General features: G+C 49.3%; 1 protein-coding gene and 1 long non-coding RNA gene across 2 annotated transcripts; both read left to right on the plus strand.

Moving 5' to 3' along the window:
* The first annotated feature begins 1,987 nt into the window (after positions 1 to 1,987).
* Positions 1,988 to 7,664, plus strand: ZFP36L1 (ZFP36 ring finger protein like 1). Its single transcript, XM_036913394.2, has 2 exons — positions 1,988 to 2,463; positions 4,864 to 7,664. The coding sequence occupies exons 1-2, from the start codon at positions 2,407 to 2,409 to the stop codon at positions 5,821 to 5,823; spliced, it is 1,017 nt and encodes a 338-aa protein (XP_036769289.1). The 5' UTR covers positions 1,988 to 2,406; the 3' UTR covers positions 5,824 to 7,664.
* A 648-nt stretch (positions 7,665 to 8,312) lies between these two features.
* Positions 8,313 to 14,162, plus strand: LOC118926344 (uncharacterized). The gene is made up of 3 exons (XR_005030428.2): positions 8,313 to 9,457; positions 9,997 to 10,053; positions 12,116 to 14,162. It is a non-coding gene; the product is annotated as an uncharacterized LOC118926344 (long non-coding RNA).
* Positions 14,163 to 18,389: the final 4,227 nt, after the last annotated feature.

The following is an 18,389-nucleotide window of genomic DNA, read 5'->3' on the forward strand; positions in this document are numbered from 1 at the left end:
GGCGGGTGGTGGTGTAGGGGGAATGTAGGAGGGTGGGGGGTTGTTGAATAAAAACTGAAATAGCTTCACATCAGGAGACAGACTAAGCTTGTGGTTTTAACGCGCACACTGCTCTGTCCTGAAATCTGGAACTCATTACCTCATCACCAAGAAACTGCACGAACACCCCCTCTTTTTTTTTTTGGAGCTGAGGAACGAGCAAATATCCCTTTAAGAAAAAGCCCTACATTTGAATGATTTAAATTAAGGTGGATGGAAGTTATTTCCCTTTCTGGCGCTTGCCAGATTTCAAGAAAAGCTGAAAAATGGGAGCAGGAGGAGTGAAGCAACAGGAGGCTGGACAGCAGCAAAAGGAAAAGCAAGGGGCAGCGGCGGGTTAAAAATGGTGCCATCAATTTAAGTCAGAGGGGACAAAATAAAAGCCGACTGGGCTGGGATCACGTAGGTTGGTGGCTGCAACAAAAGTGCGTTTCGCCAAGATGAAAAACAACAATTTCCTAAAACGGTTGTGATTTGGAAAGTTTCCTTGGGTTTGCTTGGAGGTTGACGAATAAATAAGAACTGCAGTAAAACTGTGTGGGGGTGTACGAGGGGGGTGGGGGTGGCGACAGTGCGATTCGAGCGCTCAGCCTTGCCCGCACCGTCCTTTCCAAAGAAACGTGCTCATAATGGGGTGACCTAATTACATCGCAATGGAACCCGCTCTTAGCCACTCAGCGCACAGGGTTTCATAACAGACCCGGCGGCCTTGAGTGCTGGGAAGAAACGTGCGAGGGCCAAGGAGGCGGCGGGCCACGCGGGGAAATAGGAAAGAAACGTAGCCTGGCGATTTCCGCCGAGGTCTTCACTCCAGAACCCCGGCGAAGGCGCGGGGTATGGGTGGGTGGGACGTTAACAACTTTTTATTTGGGTGGGTGGAAAGGCATCGGAACCTAACAGCAAACAAATATGAATTTTACAGTTTCTGTTGGGGGCCTTTCGGTTTCAAGGATCCCACGCCCCTTTGCGCCCATCCCTCCAAAACAGCGCAGCGTGACAAACCATATGTTCCGTTCCCGTGGGGGCGGGGGAGAAGCAACAATTAAGTTAAAATGTCGCCTCCCCCCATCCCTTTACCTTCTTTCTTGCAAAGTAACTTTTTTCATGGTTAAAGCGTCTAGAGGTGGTGTGTGTGTGTGCGAGTGTGGTGCGTGTTCGGTGTGTGGGTGCACGTGTGCGCGCGCGCTCGTGAGGGGGGAGTTTCGGCGTGGCCCATAGTTCAGAGCGCGGGTGAAGAGTTGTGCGTTGCGGGGTGGGTTTTGGGGGCGTCAGGGAGGTGAAAGACATTCACCAGGATTTAGGTTTCGTTAAAAGGCATGTTGTGTGCGTGAAATAAATACCACCCCCAGGCCTGTTATAACACACAGTCGGCCCGGGCGGCGGTCTTTTTCGCGACCCTTCCTCCCGCCCACGGTCGGGTGCCGGCTACGCAGCGAGCGCGAGCGTACACGCGTGCGGCGGGGTAGATCGCGCTGCGCCCTTGCCCAGCCGGCTGGGTCCTCCCTGGGGAGAAGTCTCCCTAGTTTCCCCCCACCCGACGTTCCCCACGTCTTAATAAGACCCATAAAACCCTAGAACAGCTTTGTGCGTCCCAAATTTATAGTCTCCTCGCCCTGCCCGGTTTGCGGACGGGAGCCGGGAGCCGAGTAGAGAACTTGGGAAAAGAGTCCGTTGTGGGGGGCACTCCGAGAAGTTTCCAGGGAGATCTGCACAAGATGGAAACCGCAGCGCGGGCGCTACGGACGGGCTTCTGCTCCTGCTTGCAAAAAGAGAAAGTCGAACGCGCCTTCCTGCCCGACAAAAAAACAACACAAGAAGCACCCCGAAGAGGGTGGAAGGAGTGATGTCACAGCCAGCGCGCTGGCCGACAAAGGGGGAGGGGGCGCACCCCTCCCCTTCTGCGCCAAGCGCGGCCCCCCGGGGGCTCCTCGAGCGCGGAGAAGCGAAGGGAGCGGACTCGAAACTTTTCCTCTTTAAGAAAAAAAAGTTGTGCGCGGCTCGCAGAGGGTTTTTTCTTTCTTTTTTTCTTCGCCTTCTTTCCTTGTCTCCCCTCCCCCTTCTTCCTTTTGAAAGTTTCTTTTTTTTTTTCCTGAGTTTGACCGCATGGCTGATTCAACTTCAGTGTCAATCAACTTTTTTTTCCTCCTCTTCCTCATTTAAATAAGTTTAAAGCTCCTCCTCCCCCGGCCCACCAAATCTGAAACTATAAATTGGGCTTCTCGCGCCTCAGCCCGAGAGTCAGAAACGCGAGGGGCGCCTGGAGCTGGCGTGTGGGACTCCAGACCGGAGAGCCGGAGGCTGAGCCTTCCCTGCACCGGGACCTTCACGACGCCAGATTCTTGTCCCTGCCCCGTGCGAGCGCCCACGATGACCACCACCCTCGTGTCTGCTACCATCTTCGACTTGAGCGAAGTTTTATGCAAGGTAAAATGGGGTGGAGCGTTTGCTTTTCAAAGTCTTTTTCTTTTTTCTCCTGTCTTCAGAAGGAGCGCCCAAAAGTTTAGGTCTTGGAAAGCAAAGTAAAGAGGACGGAGAGGGAGGATGGATCCTTTTAGCGCTCCATTCCACCACCACCACCCCCCGTTTGAAGGAATTTCGCGTTCTCTTCCCAACCCTTTTCACCAGTTCCTGGAGAGGATTACATGGGAAGTTAGAGATCGGGGCTTTGGGGGGCGAAGTTTGCGTCGTGGGGCTGCTGCGGGGACGCAGGGCATTGGCTGGAGTTGGGGTGATTTTCTGGTGATTCTTTAGTTCGGTTCTGCTTGAGCCCGGTGTCGCTCGTCGGCTCTGTTTACCTGTGCGGGCTCTGAGTCTCTCCAGCCACATTGCGGGCCTGTGGGGTTGGCAGGGGGTCCCTTGGGGAAGTGAGTATCGGGACCACCTGTTGCTCGGAGGTTCCCCTTCTGTTCTTGGAGGGGCAGAGAATTTGCGAGAAAAAGGCCCATAGTTGTGATTCAAAGGCATGTTGCAAAACGAGTTTGCAGTGGGGCTTCAGTTCGCCCCAGGTCTGCCAGGCTTCCTCCTGTGCTGTGTTTGCAGCATCCCAGCATGCTGCAAACTTTGGGGTGAAAGTGGGACTCGGGTTGACCTGCTTACCTGTTTTCTCAGGGACCGCGGCTCGCAGATATGCAGGGCTGGGGGCGGGGGGCACATGACAACATGCTGACCTGGGCTCGGGTCTCTGCAAAGAAGGATTTAATGTGGGCCTTCTTAAGCCGTGTAGCTTCCCTGCCTGTGTGGAATAGAGCAACTTTTAAACCCTGAATGTTCAAGGTGTGGCGTTTAAATGTACATACCAAAAGCCTACGGATGTTAAATGTTTTTCACCCCACCTCTCCCCAGTTTGAAAGCGGGAAGCTGCTAGTCTGTTTTTAGTTGCTGAAGTGTTTTGCTTCATTTAAACTAGTCGGGTCACGTTGCTCTCCTTTCCCAGCTTGCTTCCCCAGTCGGCACAGCTGCCAGGGCCCTAGGGGTGCAGTGTTGGTGTACAGGTCGCTGTGGACCTGAAGAGCAACATCAAAAAAGTTTGAATTTCAGCTTCCTTCTCTCTCTCTGCTTTTTCAAAGTCCGGTTGCCCTGGCGCCTGCCCGAGCTCTCCAGCACTTCTTCCATCTCTTCCCGGGTCTCCAGCTCTTTGATCTGTTTCTCTTTCCCTTGCGCTCCCCGTCCCCCCCCCCCCCGCAGGACTTTTTAAATGAACCTCATTGTTGGGAACCGACGCTTAACTTGGTTTCTGTAATCCGCTCCGTGGGGTGGTTGCTGTTACAGATTCCCGATCCCCCGCAGCTGGTCCGGAGGGACCAACTTTAGAATTTGCACAATAACACCCACATGGGCTGGGAACCAGCTCCCCTAGGTCCCTGGCCCTCACCCTTTCAAAATCTTGGGTCCAGTTGGGACAGGTGACCAGGGTCCCATTGAAAACAAATCTCCCTGTGGTGGTTCTGCCTTTCTCTCCCCAAATCCTCTTTGACTAGGAGGTAGGTGGGGGGATTTGGTGTTACCCACCTGCAGCTTTGCGTTAAAGATTAAACACTGGCGCTCTTATCCAAGCCTACTCTTGCAGCCGGAAGACTAATTGCAAAGGCATCTTCCCAGTGGAGGGGGGTGGGGTGGGCAGGGAATGGTGGGGGAGATCATTGTGGGAGAGGCACTCCTTCCCCAAGCATGGGGCAGTGAGTTTTATTTTCTTGAACCGCATTCTCCCCCCAAACAGTGATTTTTCCTTCCGCTCCTCCCCCTTCCCTTCCCCCAGCAAGATAAAGCAAAGGCAGTCTGGAAACCTGTTGCCAAGGGAAGGGAACACTTGTGAAAGAGGAAGTGGAGAATGAAGTAGAAGGCTGGGTGTTGGAGGGTGGTCATGTAAGGGGATTGATTAAAGAGGATCTAGCTCATAAGTCTCCTGTGGTTTACCTGTTTGTGGGGGGGGGGGGCGCAGAGAAATTTGAGTTTAGTGAAATATCTTGAGCTGAGCAATCTATTTGGATGGTAAAAAATTTATATGGATAAACGTGGTGGCTTTGGGGACTGGATATAGGGATACATTCTAGGGGTCTGCATGGAATATGGTGCACGTATAAAGCAATTTCTCACACAGGCCAGGATTTTGTGGTTTCTTATGCAGGAGGCCTACATAAATCCAGGTGATGGGTCTGTGGGAGGCCGGGGGATGGAGGCTTGCCAAAGCAGAGGTGGAGATGGTTCTTTTGAGAGAGATGGGGCATTTCTGGTTGTGGAAGGGGCTGCCCTTAGTAGGTACCCTTTTTGAGCCTGGTGGGTGGCCTTCATCACTAATCATCTCTCTCTTCTTTTTCTTCCTTCCAGGGTAACAAGATGCTCAACTACAGTACTCCCAGTGCAGGGGGGTGCCTGCTGGACAGGAAGGCAGTGGGCACCCCTGCCGGTGGGGGCTTCCCCCGGAGGCACTCGGTCACCTTGCCCAGTTCCAAGTTCCACCAGAACCAGCTCCTCAGCAGCCTCAAGGGTGAGCCGGCCCCAGCTCTGAGTTCTCGGGATAGCCGCTTCCGAGACCGCTCTTTCTCAGAAGGGGGTGAGCGGCTGCTGCCCACTCAGAAGCAGCCTGGGAATGGCCAGGTCAACTCCAGCCGCTACAAGACGGAGCTGTGCCGCCCCTTTGAGGAGAACGGTGCCTGTAAGTACGGGGACAAGTGCCAGTTCGCCCATGGCATCCATGAGCTCCGAAGCCTAACCCGCCACCCCAAGTACAAGACCGAGCTGTGCCGCACCTTCCACACCATTGGCTTTTGCCCCTATGGGCCCCGCTGCCACTTCATCCACAACGCTGAGGAGCGCCGTGCCCTGGCCGGGGCCCGGGACCTCTCTGCTGACCGGCCCCGCCTGCAGCATAGCTTCAGCTTCGCTGGGTTTCCCAGTGCTGCTGCCACGGCCGCTGCCACGGGGCTGCTGGACAGCCCCACGTCCATCACCCCACCCCCCATCCTGAGCGCGGATGACCTCCTGGGCTCACCCACCCTGCCAGACGGCACCAATAACCCCTTTGCCTTCTCCAGCCAGGAGCTGGCGAGCCTCTTTGCCCCTAGCATGGGGCTGCCTGGGGGTGGCTCCCCCACCACCTTCCTATTCCGGCCCATGTCCGAGTCCCCTCACATGTTTGACTCTCCCCCCAGCCCTCAGGATTCTCTTTCGGACCAGGAGGGCTACCTGAGCAGCTCCAGCAGCAGCCACAGCGGCTCAGACTCCCCTACCTTGGACAACTCAAGACGCCTGCCCATTTTCAGCAGACTTTCCATCTCAGATGACTAAACTAGAGTAGGGAGGGACCCCCTACCTACTCCATTCCCCCACCCTGCAACCACATCCCCTACCCTCATCTCCCTACAACCCCACATTAAGGTTAAGCTCAGCCCCTTTCCCCCAGAACCTTGGAATGCCCCTCCCCCCTCTCCCTTTTAACCCCCACCCCCCCAACAAGGACAAGTCAATTTGTCAGTAGCTTCCTCTGGCTTGAAACCCCCTCCCCTCAATTTTGTAGCCCACTTACCATGTGTAACAGACAAGTCCCATATTTATCAGTAGATGCCTTTTTTCTGGCTTAAGCCTTAAGTGCCAAATCACAAAAGAAAAAGCAGTTAACAGTTTACAGAAGCAACTTAGTGCCTTGTAATCTAACTTTGTCACTGTGACTACATTACCTCTTCAGCGCCAGAGGGCACCCGTGGGCCTCCCAGAGCCTGTGCCCGTGGGGAGGGGAAGGGGACCCAGAACCAGCAGCTCCCTCCACTGGCGACAACTGCACCTCCCCTTATTTTCAGTCTCCCCCACACTTTCTGCCCCCCACCCCCACCCCCCAGTGCCTTCCATGCCCCTCTTAGGAGAGTGTTGCCAGACTTGGGTTTGAGGGGGGAGACCTGTCTTGACATTCAAAACTTTTTTTTTCCCCTACCTGAACCTCTTGACTAATCTTGCCTGGGTTCGTGTAGGTCTACAGGAAGGAAGACTGAACAAGCGGATGAAGATTGTGACTAAGTGGGACTTTGTGATTTAATTTTTTTTCTTTTTAAGTGGGGAGGATGGGGAAGCTAGATGGACTATGAGAGACTTGATTTTGGTGCTAAAGTTCCCCAATTCATATGTGACATCTTAAAATAACAACAAAAAAAAGAGAGAAAAGCTGAAAAAATCATGTAAGGGGTGAGCAGTTAATGGTATTCATTCCACATAAAATATCTGTGTAAAACGATTTCCTGTAGAAGTAGCTTTAATGGTTTTTGCTCTAGAATACCGTAGGTCTATCCTTAGAGCACTCACGCCATGCTTTTTCCCTGGGTTTTAAACTTCATATAACTTTCAGAAATTGGAGAGCAAAAATTTTGCTTGTCACTGCACATCAATATAAAAAAGCTTATTTAACTTATCAAAACGTATTTATTGCCAAAACTATGCTTTTTTTTTGTTAATTTTGTTCATATTTATCGGGATGACAAATCCATAGAATATATTCTTTTATGTTAAATTATGATCTTCATATTAATCTTAAAATTTTGTGACGTGTCTTTCCTTTTTTTCCACAGTTTTAATATATTATTCTTCAACGACATTTTTTTGTAACTTTACACTTTTTTTGGTTATTTTATTTTAAAAAAATGAAAAATTAATTTAAAAAAATGCAAACAACTGTTGGATTATTTATTTTAGAAATTTCCCCCTTTTGTGTTGGACTGCAAATTGAGTTTCTTTCTCTTTAGGCCTTTCACAACTAGGACTGAGAATGTATGTAAAAGTTCTGTGACAGTACAGAAGGAAAACAACTTTTATGTATAGTTTCTAAAAGGGAAAAAAAAAAAAGAAACCCTTTTGACTTCCATGTGCCCATCTCAAGACATTCCGATCACACATTTGAGGTTCTGGATTCCTGGTTTGGAGTTTTCCAATGTAAATGCAAACAGAACTGGCACACACACACACACACACACACACACACACACACACATACACACATTAAGATGAATGTAATTATTATTCCTCTTGCTGGTCACTACCGTCGCTTTCTATTTCTCTTTCTTTGTGTGAATTTATTTAAAAGAAAACTTTTTGTAACGACTATTTGCAGTTTAAAAATCAATAAACCCCATTTTTTCAAGAAACACTGATGGTGAAGCTGATTTTCCTGGGTTGTAGTGTGACTTTGCCTGCAGGTTCGTCCCTTGTACACAATGTAGGTATTGGGGAAGAGGAGGGCTGGTTGGTTGCTTCTCCTTACAGCGAGCTCCCTTTGTTGATGCTGGAAGCCTGCAGAACTTGGGATGGGATGGAGGTTTATTGCGAAGGCGCCTGTGCTCTGTATTCCCTGCCCATTGTGGTTGTCGGCAAGGGACCAGCCTTGCCCACCTGTGCAGCCTCAGCCACTGAAATTCTTCTGGAATGCCGAGGTGTGGGGGTTTCCAGTCTTCTCTGTACAGCCTGTGGTCTTAATTCCATGTTTGGGGTGCAGAAATGGAGGGAGAACAGAGCATGTGGAATTCCAGCAAGCCTGGGTTTGAGTGAGTTATTCTTACTTGGATGTTTCCAGAAAATTCATCTAAGGCCCTAGCCTCTCACCACTTACCTGGGGTGGGTATGGTGAAACACTGCAGGCTTGAGGAGCAGCACATCAGGGTGAGGGGCCCAAACCAGCCTTGGGAATGGGGATGGTTTCACCTGGGTCTGACAGGGGCTTCTGTATTTGGAAAGCTGTTAACGGGAGGTGGGTATTGAAATGGCAAACATAACAGGAAGTCAGCAGTTCCTACCCATAGTCTGTTACATATACTCTGATGCCCTGAAGAATAGGTAGGTTGTCCTCTAGGGAAGGGTGGGGTCCCCGGAGCTAGGAATACCCAAGATGACCACTTAGAAGGGGTGTTTTGCCTGCCAGAAAAGTTGGACCGTTCTGAAAACCCAGAGTCAGATTTGTTTTTGGGGAGGCAGCAAAGGGTAATTGCTGTTTTAGGCTTGACTGCCTTTGACTCCTTGCACTAAGTTTTGGGGGGTAAGCTGAATTTCCATCTTGGCTCTACCTGGTCTCTCCTGACCAGTCTGCAGCAGACACTGGCTGGCCAGGGCTGTCCTTGGGGCAGGGGAAGACCTACTTTGGTCCCTGAGACTCTGGCCAGCAGCTGATGGCCAGGGCCTGAGAGCAAAAAAGTGGGAAGGGGAAAAGCAGCCCTTTCTGGGATTGGAGTGAACCTGGGCGTTTTGTCCCGTAAGGATGGAGTGATAGAGTGTGTGCATGTGGGGTGGTGGGTGTGTTTATGGTGGGTGGTGATGGTTGTGGCTGTGGCATGTGATCTCCCTAGGACTAAAAGCAAAAAAGACATTTAATTGTTCACCTTGAGCTCACTGCCTGCAGGCATAGATGAGCATGTGACAGACATCCTTCTAATTCCCTGACTCATGATCACGTTGGTTGGTTCAGAGGGGACTAAGCATACCTACAAGCCTGCCCCAAATTTCCTCAACTGGAGTCAGTCCCTTGAGTGATATACCAAAGGTAGAGAGAGGCACTGACTTTGGGAGACCCTGGAGGCTGGGGGTTGGCTGTGAAGGCAAGGGGCTCCCTATGGCCTGGGGAAGGAAGCTCTCTGTCCCCAAGCCTTGACCCTTAATTTCACTTACGTGTCTCCGTGGGAGGCCCACACAGGCTGGGATTTAGGCCACCCAGACCCATGCAGGCCACAAGAGCCTGATTTTCTACCATCTAGATCTTAAAAGGTAGAGGAGGTAAGTCTGAAGTTACTTTGGAAAGGAAATAGCAGAACCCTTTCAAGCCCATTCTTCTAGCAGGATATCAGAAGATGAAGAGGCCTTGGCGGCAGCAGGTGTAAGCCCGAGCTGGTACAGTTCTCCGTCTCTGAGCCCCGCAGCAGGGAGGACAGGAGCCATGCAGAGAGAGCTGGAGGTAAGGCCAACACCAAGGGGGTGCAAGGTGGGCCAGGCCTGCCTCTGTCAGCCAATTTCCTGGACACAAGGCCTACCTTCCCACCTCCTGCCCTAGACTGTGGGGCATCTCTGATTTGGGGGCCTGTACAAGGTCTGCCTGAGGCCTCCATGCCCCTTGGCCCTGCAGCCCATAGTCTGGCTTTGGCTAAAGGTCTTGTCTTGGAGCAGCTCTAAGAAATGAGCTATTTTGGCCACTGAGTAATGACCTACCTTTTCCAGTCTGGAAGCCTCATTTTCAGGAGGAAGGTTGGGGGCCTGGTGTACATCAATGGCACTCTGGATGGAGGGCCTTTGAGAGAATAGGGGCACAGACATGAGATGAGTTTGCTGCCCTTCTGGTTAAAGGGGCAACAAGGGTCACGGCAGGAGGAGGTTTCCATGGCAAGGGGGAAGAAGAGTGTAGGAGCCCCTTCAACCTGGGTTCAAATCCCAGCTCCCCTATACCAATTTACACCTTGGGCAAATGACTCAATCTTGATTCTCCATTTCTCTCTCAAGGGGTGACTATGAGGATCAAGTGAACCATTAGCAATGACAGTTCTTCACAACTACCAGGTAGTCTGAGAACTTTGTATATGTTAACTGGTTAAATGCTCATAGTGACCCACAGAGGCAGTTCTATACCCTCCCCATTTTACCTGTGGATGCAGAGAAGTTTACTGATTTGTCCCATGTGGTCATGAGAAGTCCATGCTAGAAGTGTCAGGATTTGAACCCAGGCAGGCTAGCTCCATCATTGCATTTCACTACCATGTCATAGGCTGGCACACTGAATATATTTGATACAGTCCCTTGCACATAATAATTGCAAATTGACTGGTGTTAGTTCCCATCTCCCTTGGCCTTTGGTGAAGATTTTGCAGGGGTGTGAGAGGCAACCAGATGGATTAGATGACTCTGCATATATCCCCTCTACGAGTGTCATGAGCTCATGTCCTATGAGGCCCTGGACTGGTGTTTGGAGAGCACTGCCTGGGAGGAGGGGCAGACCACCCCCTTGGACTTTCCCCTTCTCCTCCTGCCATGGGGTGGCTTCTGTTAATGATTGACAGAACAAAGGGTGCCTCGGGGCTACCTGGGGAGCTGGCCCTGTGCCCTTCTTCCCCCTGGGGACTCACCCCCACTGCATGCCAACCGTTTAATCATGTCTAGCTGGACTGACTGGATCATTACCCAAGTTCAGAGGGGTGGGGAGGGCCAGGGGAGACCATCCAGACTCTTTACCCTTCCCTGCTGCCTTGTAGATGTCCCTTCCCTTCTCAGGCTGACCTCTGGTCTGCTGGGCAGTGAGCAGGGATTCAGAGAGTTGGGAAGCAGGGCGAAATCTTTTCTTGAAGTCAGATCAACACTGGGAGTTCCTGTGGTGACCCACCACTTGGAGGGTAAAGCTTGGATTACAGAGAAACCTTCTGGCCCAAGGGCCTACCGTGCTTTTTGTAGGCATCCCAAAGGGTTACATCTGAGTCACCATTGTGGGAAAAAAAGCTAGTCTGTGAGGAGCCAGGCAGGGGCTGCCCACATGGCAGGCCAGGTTTCCTCTTCCTGCCTGGGAGAGCCAGCAGCTGGCTGGGGGACAGGGGTGCCTCCACCATGTTTAGGCTATTTGCAATTGTTTTGACATGTTGGCAAAGGCAGAGTCTCAAGGCATAGGGCTGTAAATGACATTTACGTGTGCTATCAGCTGGGGGTATGGTGAAAATAAATATTGTCAATGGCCAAAATGGGGGCCATTTTCTCACCACCTGGAACCAGTCTGGTAGCTGCCTCCTGACTCCCAATTGTACCTCAGGAAGAAGAAGCTCATGACCACATGGGACAGAGTTTATTTCTTTCTACCCCAGTACTTCAGGGGGATGGGAAGCTCTGCTGCCCAGGGTGAGGAGCTGGTTTTGGAGTTGGGGAACCTGGGTTCAAGTCCCATGTCAACCCATTCTGTGACCTCAGGTTGAAAATTAGCAAGAAGCTCAGAGCTTCAGTTTCCTTGTTTGCAAAATGGAAGGTGGTCATGAAGATAATTACACCTAGTTCAGTGGATAAGCAAACTGTGGCATAGTCACATGATGGAATACTATATAGCTGTATGAAGAACAAATGACTGATACACACAACGTGGATGAATTACAAAAGCATTAAGTTGAGTGAAAGAAGCCAGCCACAAGAGAGCATGCATGTTGTATGAGTCCATTTACATCAAGTTCATAAGGAGGCAAAACTGATCTATGATGACAGAGATTAAATTATATGATAGAGTACAGGCGTACCTCATTTTATTGTGCTTCATTTTTTTGTACTTTGTAGATACTGCATGTTCTACAAATTGAAAGTTTATGGCAACTCTTCATAGAGCAAGTCTACCTGTACCATTTTTCCAACAGCATTTCTTCACTTCATGTCTCTGTGTCACATTTTGGTAACACTTGTGATATTTCACGTTTTTCCATTATTAGTGTATTTGTTATGGTGATCTGTGCTCAGTGATCTTTGATGTTATTATTGTAATTGTTCTGGGGCACCATGAACAGTGCCCATATAAGATAGCAAATTTAAGCTATAAATATTCTGTGGGTTCTGACTGATTCACTGACAAGCCATTCCCTGTCTCTCTTCCTCTCCTCAGGTGTCCCTGTTCCCTGAGACACAGTATTAAAATTAAGCCAATAAATAATCCTACAATGGCCTCTAAGAGTTCAAGTCAAAGGAAGAGTCTTACATCTCTCACTTTAAATAAAAAGCTAGAAATGATTCAGCTTAGTGAGGAAGGCATGGCAAAAAGCCAAGACAGGTCAAAAGCTAGGCCTCTTATGCCAAATAATTAGGAAGTTGTGAATGCAAAGGAAAAGTTCTTGAATGAAATAAAAAATGCTACTCCAGCGAACACATGAATGATAAGAAAGTGAAACAGCATTATTGCTGATAGGGAGAAAGTTTATTGGCCTGGAGAGAAAATTAAGCCAGCCATATTTCTCTTAAACCAAAATCTAATCCAGAACAAGGCTCTAACTTCTTCAATTCTGTAAACTCTGAGAGGTGAAAAAGCTGCAGAAGAAAAGTTTGAAGCCAGCAGGGGTTAGTTCATGAGGTTTAAGGAAAGAAGCTGTCTCCATAAAATGAAAGTGCAAGGTGCAGAAGCAAGTGCCGATATAGAATCTGTAGCAAGTTTATCTAGAAGATCTAGCTAAGATAATTTGTGAAGGTGGCTACAGTAAACAAATGATTTTCAGTGTAGATGAAACAGTGTTCTATTGGGAGAAAATGCCATCTAACACTTTCATAGCTAGAGAGGAGAAGTCAATGCCTGGCTTCCAAGCTTCCAAGGACAGGCTGGCTCTCTTGTTAGGGGCAAATAGAGCTGGTGACTTTAAGATGAAGCCAGTGCTCATTTGTCCTTCTGAAAACCCTAAGGCCCTTAAGAATTATGCTAAATCTACTCTGCCTGTGTTCTATAAATGGAACAATAAAGCCTGGATGACAGCACATCTATTTTCAACATGGTTTACTGAATATTTTAAGCCCACTTTATTGAGATCTACTGCTCAAAAAAAGAAAGATTCCTTTCAAAATATTACTGTTCATTGACAATGCTCCTAGTCACCTCCGAGCTCTGATGAAGTATACAGTGAGATGAATGTTGTTTTCATGCCTACTAACACAACATCCATTCTGCAGCCCTTGGATCGAGGGATAATTTCTACTTTCATGTCTTATTATTTAAGAAACACATTTCATAAGGCTAGAGCTGCCATAGATAGTGATTCCTCTGATGGATCTAGGCAGGGTAAATTGAAAACCTTCTGGAAAAGAGTCACCATTCTAGATGCCATTAGGAACATTCATGAGTTATGGGAAGAGGTCAAAATATCAACATTCACAGTAATTCGGAAGAAGTTGATTCCAACCCTCATGGATGACTTCAAGGAATTGAACACTTCAATAGAGAAAATAACTGCAGATGTGGTAGAAATAACAAGAGAACTAGAATTAGAAGTGGATCCTGAAGATGTGACTGAAATGCAGCAATCTCATGACAAAACTTTAATGGATGAGGAATTGCTGCTTAGGGATGAGGAAAGAAAGTGGTTTATTGAGATCAAACCTACTCCTGGTGAATATGCTGTGAAAATTGTTGAAATGAAAACAAAGGATTTAGATTATTACATAAACTTAGTTGATAAAGCTGAGGCAAGGTTTGAGAGGACCGATACCGATTTTGAAAGAAGTTCTGCTATAGCTAAAATGCTGTCAAACAGCATCATGTGCTACAGAGAAATTGTTTGTGAAAGGAATAATCAATCGATGTGGCAAACTTCACTGCTGTCTTATTTTAAGAAGTTGCCACAGCCGCCCTAGCCCTCAGCAGCCACCACCCTGGTCAGCAGCCATCAACATTGAGGCAGGACCCTCCACCAGCAAAAAGAGTGTGATTCGCTGAAAAGCTCAGATGACGGTTAGCATTTTTTAGCAATAAAGCATTTTAAAATTAAGATTTATATATTGTTTTTTTAGACATAATGCTATTGCACACTTAATAGACTATAATATATAATAAAAACACAACTTTTGTAAGTATTTGGAAACCAAAAAATTCATTGACTTGCTTTAGTGTGATATTTGCTTTATTGTGGTGGTCTGGAACTGAACCTGTAATCTCCAAGGTGTACCTGTATATGCACATAAAAGTTCATTTTGCTGTATGCTGAAGATTTATGCACTTTAATGTATGCAGATTACACCTCAAAAATCAAAACCTATAGAGTTGTTATGAATGTTAAACAATACATATAAGGAGAAAAAAAAGAATTCAGTCCTTGGTCCATTATAGACACTTAGTACATTGTGCCTGGTTTTGTAATAGCCACAACCTGAGGATGACAGTACGGTTCCCTCCCCTTTAGAGGAGGGAGTGAACTCAGAGCAGGTGAGTAACTCGCCCAGGTGGAGTGGGATTGGAGCCCCAGCACACTCCCTCTGACGCCTATGCAGCTGCCTGCTACCCTTCATGCCCCTTGGGGTGCAGGAGTTGCTTCTTTAGAAAAGCTAAATACCCAGTGATCCAGACTCCAGCAAGCTGGCTTAATTAGTAAATGTAATTATTTGCATTAGAAAAGAGTGTCTCTTTTTGCAGATTCTAAGTGAATCTTCTGTAGCTTCTTTGTGTCTCCTACACTTTCTGTGAAGTAGGGGGCGTCCAAGTAGGGGCTTAGCTACTCTGAGGGGTTGGAGAGAGGAGGGTTTAGCTAGACAGGCCAGCATCAAGGGACCGCTGTGCCCATGTGGTCTGCTAGTCCCAACCCATCCCTCCCCAAGGCTGATGGGGGCACTGAGGCTTCTGAGGGACCTGGCAGGCTTAGGTGGGTGTTGGGATTGGCCTGCCTGGCTCAGTCTGTCCTCCCTGGCCCTGAGGCTCAAGGGTGCAGGGAAGCCTCACATGGCCACCACTTGTACCCTCTGTTCCAGTCCATTCTTCTGGGAAGTGGTTCCAGCTGCAGGGCTCCAGGAGAATGTTCTTGGATCCTGTCAGAGGGAGATGGCCCTCTCAGCCAGTAGATCTGCCCACCCCAAGGCTCTGGGGACAGGTTCTTGCCAGGCTGACCGAAGAGGGCGGTGTGTGGAGGCAGCAGCCTCAGTGCTCTGGGAAGGGCCCGAGGCTTGGGGGCAGGCAGCAGGGCATAATTGAAGGACATGCTGACCTTGGGGTCCACAAGTAAGTGCCTTAAATTTTCACCCTCAGCCCCTCACTTTCCTTCCTCTCATTCCAGTCCTAGATTTGTGACCCTGCTCAGCCACTTACAAGCCATGTGACCACGGGCAAGTCACTTAACCTCTCTGACACAGGCTTTCCTCCCCTAAGCATGGGCAGAGGAAGCATACTCACTGTCTTGCCAATGGGTTTCAGCCCCGGGCAAGTTTGCTATGGATTCAATGTGACCAAAGAAATTGACAGCAAAACGTTGTTTGGGGTGAAAGGGTTTATTACCCAGCTTGTTCTCCAGCGGTAGGTGGAGGCCTAGCGTCTCTGCCTCCGCCCAGAGCACTGGGCCGAGCTCTCTATATAGCGCAGTAATAGCTTATTGCCTAAAAGTGTGGAGGCAGTGGCCTAGCAACAGGCCATCAGGTGTTTGAAGTTCAGTGAGGATCCTGGCCATAGGAACCCCAACTTCCTGACACTCACCTTGCCCACCTTACGGGGCTGTGCAAGGCTCAGGGGGGTGGAGATGCAGGACTTGGGGAATGAAGAGACTCCGGACAAAGGTAGTACCAAGAGTGTGGGAGGATCTTGCAGCCCTCAGGGTGACAGAGCCCCTCCTCCAGGGACATTTTAGTGTCAGAAAACCTTGTGTGCTTTGCAACCTTGGCCCATCCTCTGGATTTCCTGCCCCAAACTAAAGTGTGGTGTGTATGTTGTAGGTGATTCTTTTAAATTTACATAATAAAAACATGATTCAGCATTTGTGGCTTATCATACCTGCTAGGGGCTGGTTTCATTGGGTAGTACTCATGAATAAGTACTTCATTAGACCCATTTTACAGATGGGGAAAGTCAGGCTAAGGCAGGAGTCACTATTCCCAATCACATAGTCCTACGTGAATGAGCTGGGACCCTGATCTGTCTGACCCCAGCACCCAAGCTCTGTGTCTCCCACTGACTTGGGAGGCAGATGCCAGATGGCACTTGGCCTCACTCAGCAGGTCTGGGTTCTGATATTTGCTCTCCCTGGAGACCCACGGTCATGGAGCAGAACATGTCTCCTCCCAGCCCACTGTTGGGTGTTTCCATTCCATCTAGTCACCCTCTCTGCAGCCCAGGGGCTTGGGATGGTGAGCAGAGGGTAGGCTTGTGTTATGCCTCTTTTACAAATGGGGAAACTGAGGTACACTGTGGGGTTGGGGACTGCACTGGGCTCACCTTCCGGTGCAGCAGCTGCATTGAAAACCAAGTCCCTGCCTTGGCTGTGCTGCTGCATGGTGAGCAGAGGGAATAATCTCATATCCCTCCTGGGGTGTCGTCTACCTGTTAGTCATGGAGAAACACTGGGTAACACAGGAGCCTATTGAGGGCTAAGGCAATGGCTCTCTAATTAGCTACCAGCCTTATTGTCTATGGGAAATTTGGGACCTCAGGGGCTTGCTTTGGAAGGCACTGGATGGTTGCTGGAGCTGATGTGCCTCCTTCGATGCTTCCTTTTCTGAGAGATGCAGCACATACTTATTGGATTGCATTCCAGCATTTCCCCTACACCCAAGGAGGTTGTTCATTCCTGCCAATGCAGGAGTCAGAGGGAGAAAAGTGGTAGGTTTTCAGAGCTGCAGCCAGCCGCCCAGCTAGTGAGGGCTGAGGAAGGGGGCGCTGCCAAGCAGCCACAGACACACCCAAACCCTCCGTGTCACTGCTCTGAGCCAGAAATCTCAAGGAACTGAATGTGAACAGCACCTATTGGAGCTGTGTGGCCTGGTGACCCTGTGTCATGAAGAGCTCAGACTGCAGAGACCTAGAGATGAGCAAAGAACAGGAAGAGCTCATTCAAGGTCACTGGCCATGGGTTTGAGTCAGCCCCTGGAACATTAACCTGGACAGTGATCTACACAATATTTCTAAATACTTTGAACCAACATTCAAACATCAATAGATATAAAAAATATAATCCAATTTTCTGGCTGCTTTTGAAGCCCTTGGGGTATCTGGCCACAGAAGGCTCACACTCCCCTTTGGCACCAACTGTGGCATCCTCATGTGGATCTAAGTGGTGTCAGTTTCTTGGGCAGCCTGCCCCAGCCCCCCTACTCCCTGTAAGTTCCCAGGACCTCCTAAACCTTTTTTCTGTAATGGTAGAGAAATATTTCTCTGTACTCATATGTCTATTGAGAATAAGAAAAATAAAAGCCCAAGAGGGCTCTGTGCTAAAAACAAAAAAAGTAGCAAGAAAAAGCCTATTTCTTCATCGAAGTGAAGAACAGCACACAAAGGGCAGCTCTTTTCAGGGTATTTAGCCTCACTCATGTGCATTCCTGTTGAGCCCAGCACCAGGGGAATTTGTGGGAAACACGACAGGTTATTTAACAGAGAGGAACCACCTTAAGAAAGGTCCTACGAGCTAAGGTTTAGTAATGACTTACAGGTGTCAGGTGTTACTTCACTTAACCTTCCCAACAACCCCGCTGGTAGGTAGGGGTATTGCTATTATCCCTGCCTCACAGAGGAGGAAACAGAGGTTAGCCAGTAAATATCTTCAAATGTATGTACTGGGCAGAGGGAGATGCCCCTGGCCGGGGGTGATAGATATATGGTGTGTGTGTGTGTGTGTGTGTGTGTGTGTGTGTGTGTATGTACCCAGAGCAGTCTTGTGGGGGTGTGTGCATGCCCAGAGCAGTCTTGGTGCCTAACAGGCACTCAGTAAATATCTTCAAATGTATGTACTGGGCAGAGGGTTCCTGAGCCTTCAAGGGCTGGGGCTGCATTTGCTGAACCTGTTCCTCTGAGTACTGCATCCTGCTGGGGGCCCAGGCGGGGCCTGTTGCCCGTTTCAGCAAGGTAAGAGGGACAGGAAGGGCAGCCCAGCCTGCTGCACACCTTTCTATTCCAAGTATGGCTCTTCCTCTTCTCTAAGTCTTCCCTCTTCCACCCTCCTTCACCCTCCAACCACGAGAGGAGACAGTTGGTGGACTGGAGGCTGCAGGAAAAAGCAACAACTGCCGATGAAGCCAGGTGGTGGGGGAAGTAGTCTTCCAAGCAACTGGGGCCCTGGGAGATGCAGTCCTGTGGGATTTGTGCAGGGGCAGGGGGACTGGGTTAGTGGGCAGTGGCTCTGCATCTGGCCCCCTGAATGGGCGCAGGAAGCAGTGGAACCCCAAGTGAGAGGCCGATGACAGCAGAGGCTGTGTGTGGAAGCTCCGTC

This window comes from Manis pentadactyla, chromosome 11 (genome assembly GCF_030020395.1).
Source record: "Manis pentadactyla isolate mManPen7 chromosome 11, mManPen7.hap1, whole genome shotgun sequence".
NCBI classification, from domain to species: domain Eukaryota; kingdom Metazoa; phylum Chordata; class Mammalia; order Pholidota; family Manidae; genus Manis; species Manis pentadactyla.